Source organism: Bombyx mandarina, chromosome 23 (assembly GCF_030267445.1).
Source record: "Bombyx mandarina strain Sakado chromosome 23, ASM3026744v2".
In the NCBI taxonomy this organism is placed as follows: Eukaryota; Metazoa; Arthropoda; class Insecta; order Lepidoptera; family Bombycidae; genus Bombyx; species Bombyx mandarina.
The window spans coordinates 9,040,986-9,047,306 of record NC_143229.1 but is presented as its reverse complement, the minus strand read 5'-3'; the positions used below and the strand labels follow the sequence as shown (position 1 = coordinate 9,047,306).

The 6,321-nt window shown below is 33.8% G+C and overlaps 1 protein-coding gene across 1 annotated transcript; it reads right to left on the bottom strand.

The window, feature by feature from the left end:
• Window positions 1-5,269, bottom strand: hJHBP (hemolymph juvenile hormone binding protein). The gene is made up of 5 exons (XM_089737535.1): window positions 5,115-5,269; window positions 4,122-4,350; window positions 2,516-2,640; window positions 1,520-1,672; window positions 1-524 (listed from the first exon to the last, which is right to left on the bottom strand). Exons 1-5 carry the CDS (start codon window positions 5,173-5,175, stop codon window positions 361-363), a joined length of 732 nt encoding a protein of 243 aa, XP_089593661.1. The 5' UTR covers window positions 5,176-5,269; the 3' UTR covers window positions 1-360.
• Between the last annotated feature and the right edge of the window lie 1,052 nt (window positions 5,270-6,321).

Genomic DNA, 6,321 nt, shown 5'->3' with positions numbered 1-6,321 from the left:
TTCTGGCTCATTCTGTTTTATTTGTTACAGAGCTCGCTTAATGGAATAATAGGATCATGAATTAAAAGTATTAGAGTTGAAAGCACATTTCTTCATCATTAAGTTTTTATCAGATTTACGAGTTATTTGTTTAAGAAAGAAACATCAAGTTATACATTATGTTTTACTATTTAAAGTTAGTGTACATTATGTTTATTGTATCTATAAAAAATACCGGTAGAGATCCTCCTAATTTTAATTATACAGAATCACGAGAAGTGATAATAATAAATCGTATTTTTTATATAAAGGCTAGATTATAAACGAATATTAAAATCACAAATTATACGAAAGTGGAGTCTAATAAACAATTCTTAAAATTTAATTAAGATTTTCGAAGAAGCTTGACGCGGGTAAGATTTTGGCCGAAGCTCTAATGTTGTGCACGACACTGATATAGCACGCTTCAGCTATTTTACAAATAGCTGCTTGTCTTAACGTTTTCAAAGGTTCCATATCGGGTTCCAAGGAATTATTACCGGAATCTGTGGAAAAAATACCAAAAAAATCTGATTATTTCATTTTAATGGAAGAAGCACTGATGGCTTAATCCTTAGCTCCTTGATAAATATTATGTTATACCTAGCTATGCTTTAAAAATTTGTAACATTTTATTTTTCAAATTATATTTTTTACAAGGTGCAGAAGATCACAATATTTATTGCTATTTATCAATTCACGTACAGCATGTAGTCCTTAAATGACAAAAGATCCAAAGCTTGTGGAGGCGGAGGTCAGGCTTCGCGAAGTATTAACAAAAAGGCGCAGCAGTTGGCAATCAGAAGGTCCAAAGACCAGCTCATATTGAATACCAAGGGGATGCTCCTTGATTTGAACCCTTGACTACGTCCCCAATACAGAATATACGCAAACTGTTGCGCCTGTGAGAGACCCCAAGAATCGATTGCTTCTGATCTGAGTAGTTATAGAATATTAGGCACTATTCCCACAAAAGTGGAAGCACTTCGTTCTTCCCGCTGTGGGTTTGTCGAAAATGACCTAAGGACAGCCAAAAAACGCGGCATCCAGGCCATATGAATACCTCATTTGGTACCTTAGACCTTGATCTTTGACCGTAATATGCAACTCGTTCCCCTAGTCGGAACGGTTTCTGATCTTTGGGAAAAACGCAGACTTTTGGCACTAAGAAAAGCGATGCGCCTCGCTGACTCAATTCCTATCACCTTATACGCGTGGTTTTGTAACAATATAAGAAATAGAGTACCCCCCTATATCCGTCAACTAATCAGCAGATCATTGAAAGTAATTGTGTAGTGCACCGGTTCCTGTTCATAATTGATCCAACGGTCGGCTCAGTTCACTGCTTTAGAACATCTGTTATGATTGGATGCTTAGGAATGCCTTCTCCCGCACTTGACAGACTTAACGTGGTATGTATAATGAATGTTAAAGCCATGCTTACACTTAAAGCAACGCTGTCACCTTTATCATATTTTCATTGAGTAGTGTCTCAACTTACCTTTTTCCAATGCGCTACTCAAATCTGAACTGAGAGTAATCTTCGGCTCTCCAATGCTTTCACACGTAAACGTTTCCGGCTGGACTTCAAAATGTTGAACTCCGTTATCATCATTTTTTAAATTGTAACCATACCTAACAGCTCCAATGACATCTGAAATATTTATATTGATTTATTTAAACTGAACGTGCACTGCAGTTTCTACCACCTTAAATTTGTAATTGAGAAAGAATCAAACACGTTGCATGTTCCCCGGAGGAAAAGTTGCTTATGTCAATGGTCCATAAACTATTAGGAGATTTGTAGATTCGTTAGGACGTAAAAACTTGAACGATCAAACACATTGGCGTATTTTGCATAGTAGGTACATATACCATACTTGACTTTATCCTAGTCATGTCGCATATAATAATAATAGTATCAAGAATCTTAATTTTGATATTGTTACCGCAATTTAGGTTTTAGTCGGATTTTTACGGACCATAAAGATCTAGTACCGCTAAGGTTCAGCCATCAGAACCACACAAGTTTAAGTTTCATAACCGACTAAAAATGTGATGATTAAGAAACTGTTTATTTAATATATTGATGTGAACTTATTGGTGTTGAAGTGATGTGGTGATTTATATACACTGTAAGTACATATTTATTTATTTTTCTCCATTACTGAATAATGTGTTTAAATGTTTGGTCTACTTTAATTGATCACTTTGAATATTGTTATTAATAGCACACTATTTGTTGTGCTACAATACCTGTGGTATCTTTTTCATAATTTCTCTAAAAAACATGGTTTTCTGTAAGTGATCGATTTTAGCGATAAGACCGCCCACTGCTGCCTGTTGACTGATAATTTTGAAATCTGTTTTGGTTTATGCTCTGGCTTAAATGCTAATTGTATTTTGGTTTATACTCTCTCTCTCTGTCTCTAAAAATCAACGAAATTTTCAATTTTTTTTGTTTGTTTTGATTGTGATGTTATTAACAGTTTCTTACTTGTATCGGCCGTGTAAAGTCCTGTGAAGGACTTCGATTGTTCGGTCAACTCGATTACAATGTCCCCAACAATATGTAAATCGGCTTTCGTCTTCAGCAGCACCGTCTTCGCTTTAGTGTCCATTCTGTAATGAAATATTATATTATGTTGTCTTTGCCTTTCAGACTGCTAGTTAGTTTATTTGATTTACTATCAATTCAATTGTAAATGGAAATGGAAGTGTGTCTGTTTGAAGCTTTAATTCGTTCGGTTCGAAGTTTCACTTTCATATTTTGATTCGGACCATATAGCTTATACTTAACATAGTAATATTGTATTTAATAAATTATAGTTAAAAAACCTTAAAAAACGCGCTTTATATAAAATTCTACCAAAAAATCGAATTTTTTTTTTAATAAATTTAAATTGAAAATAGTGCAAAAAAAAATTTTTTTTATTGTAAAGATAGCGTGCGTTTTATTGCAAACTAGCTTTTGCCCACGACTTCGTCCGCGTGGAATAGTTCACAAATAAATATGCAAAATTAAATGTATATTTTTCAATATTTCTGAGAGATTTTCTTAATATTTGTTTCCGTAAGAACCTTGTACAGAGTATTAGAAAACTACAAAAAAAAAAATAAGCCAAATCGGTCAAGCCGTTTTCATGTTATGTCGTGACAACGGAAAACGGGTTTCATTTTTATATATATATAGATTCTCTGAGATTGATACCTTAAGCTCACCTACCCGTTCGGCCGTAGCTGGAATAGCCCTTTAGGCTACCAACAAATAGGTAGGGGAGAAGAAAATTTATTCACTGGCATGTGATAAATTTATACCTACCTGCCGCATTTGACAAGCAACATAGTCAACGCACCGGGCGCTTAGCCTTTAGGCCTAATTAACGACTTCCTTCGTTTAATTCAAGATCGATAAGACAATCACGCGAGAAGTCCGCTTGTGTATATTACGTATGTGCATATTTTTGGTACGCATGACGAGAATAAATTCTAACTAGAGATTGAGTGTGAAAAGTTTAACGTTCATTTGGATGAGGTGGCCAGACCACTTTGACAGATAGGACTGAATTACGAAATTATAAAGTGTGGATCTTAATCATTAAAAAGATCAAGTGAGGAAACAATATTAAATTGAAGAAATCAACAAGACTCTTTTTCTACATTAACAGCATAGTTCCATCTCGGGCAGCTTAGTATTTAATGAATTAAAAAATAATGGGTACTAATTACATAAGGCCCCAAGTTAAGATTGTATGTACAGTATGGGAAACTGCTTTACATACGTAAGTACTTCTAAGAATATACAATTAAATTAATTATTCATTATTACCCAGGTAAACCAAACGAACGTTTTCATCATAAGAATGTGTGCTTGAAAGCGCTTGTGTTTAACCCGATTAGTTAAAACCTTATTTTTTTCATTCATTAGTAGCGTTTGTAGTTAACCAGACTAACATAATAATCAACTGTCAAATCCTCTGCGTTTCTTGTGATCAATATAGGCACACATTTAATTTCACTCCGTGCATTTTAATACATGACAAAATATTAATACCAATTCTGCAATAATACCGATGCTTTGGCAAACAAATAAATACACTTACTGGAAATCAGATATTTGCTGGTTCTTTAGACCCGTGATGTTTAAATTTTTGAAGCGTATCACGACTCCCGCATCGTTTGGAGCAATTACATCCAATGACGTCACAACTAGTGGATCGATAGGCCATATGTCGTATTGTGGTATCCCTTTACTGGTTTTCTCCAAAAACTGCTCTGTCGCACTGCTAAGGCATTGCATGTCACCAAGTTTGCAGGGTTTTAGAAGAGCATCTGTAACATCGAAAGCCAGACTATTCAATAAGCATATATTAATAAAAGTAAGTAATTGGAGTGGAGTGTTGTAAATTTGCAAAAATTGCTCGCAACGATAATATGATAATTATAAAAACACGCAATCAATCATCGTAAAATGTATTCTCCTTTACAATAGTCTAAATCAACTATAGTTTGTTAAAATCTTCAAAATATTTGGTCTTACTTCTCTCTGTGTTAAAGCACTTAATACATGTTCCTTTTTGACCCTTGAAAGCAAAACCGTTAATCCGAATTTACTGAGACTTCAACTTCCTGTCGAGAAAGTGGAAAGTAGAATTAAGCTGTGATAAGTTAAAGGGCTCGGGTAATTAATTAGTAGCTATTTTCTCGTCAGTTTCACTTTTTAGCATTGTAATGAGATAAAGTTATAGTTTGACGTCAGTAAAACACAGCGTAATCAACCACATTATTTCACTAAGTTAGCATTTTGACTTTTACTCTATATATGAAGCACTTTGTAGCCTATAATTTCAATTTTCTAAGTAAATAAATAATATTATATTTGTCTTCATCTAAAGCCAAATTAATAATAATTTAAATTCAAGTTGTTATTGGACGTGCCAATAAAATCGTGACTTTTGCACTACGTTATCAAGATTCCTGTGAAATTAACCACGCAGAAATTTTCGCTTGAAATTTTAGATTACACTTATCACAAAATAAACAAAACTATAATAGTAACAGTAAAAAAAACATTATCACCAACGAATGTCACGTACCTCCATCGGAAGCCACGTATCTAGCAAACACAAAAACCAGGAATACTTTCAAAGAAGCCATTTTGATGTCCCGTGAAGCCTAATGAGGAACTGACATCGAACTGATGGATTCAAATTAATCACATGTTTATATAGATTCTGATTATATAATGACAAATAAAGAATAATGGGTATATTTAGTTATCAAGCACAGGTCAGAAATTATCAACAGTGCATATAATTAAATTTAGTCTCATATACAACGTTCACAAGTCACCGTTATAAATATTTATTTAAATTGTTGTTCTATTTTTTGTATTTTCATCGGTTTTCGCCAGTCGTAAAACTTTTTGTTATAAGCATGAATTCGCGTTTTAGAATTCTTTTATTTTAGATTTATTTTATTAACTAATTTGAAATGCTAAATCTAAGCTTACCTATCTCAAAACACCACTTATCGCATCTAGTTTAATTCAGCCAATTTGGAAGTAGCAAACACAACAAAACGCATTATAAAGTAGAAAAATTATACATAATAATATAAATAGTTGTGTTTTTTCGCTTTAGGACATCAATTTGTGAATCGGCAGCGTCATACAGCTTTCATAACAATTTGCTTTCTGTTTTTTTTTTGCACGCATTGCGAAGTGTCATCTCTTGATTTCTTTAGTATCGATAATAGGTAAATGCTTACCCCCGGACGCGGTCAGATAGACAAACTGTTGCCTATTGTATTCGTAAGGGTGATGATAGCTTCTTATTCCATCGCAATTGTGACGTTGACTTTTCGTCATTGTTTGGATGGAGATATTTGTCTATCATATTGGCTCAAACTACAACCAAAAATCAAGCATGAGCTTATACCAATTCACGCTACTATTATTGAATAAAGAGCAATATAACAGTCCATCCCATGTTAAGTGATTATCGAACTATGTTGCCAACCATGACAGCAGAAATACGGAGGACACACACGTAAATTGTGCAGCTTACACGATGCTATTGTCCTTTAACGTGCAAGTCGGTGGTGATTATGTATTAAGTAAGTATTTATTTAGGAAAAAGTTATCCGCAAATTTTGAAATTAGGCATAATCGAATCACACGTTCCGAGTGCTACTCGTTAGACTTCGAACAGTTTGATTATTTATAGACTTCGAAAAGTAAAACTAATATTGGTATTTGTTAAAACTGTTCTCATAGCACACTTCACTGGAAGTCTAGTGCAT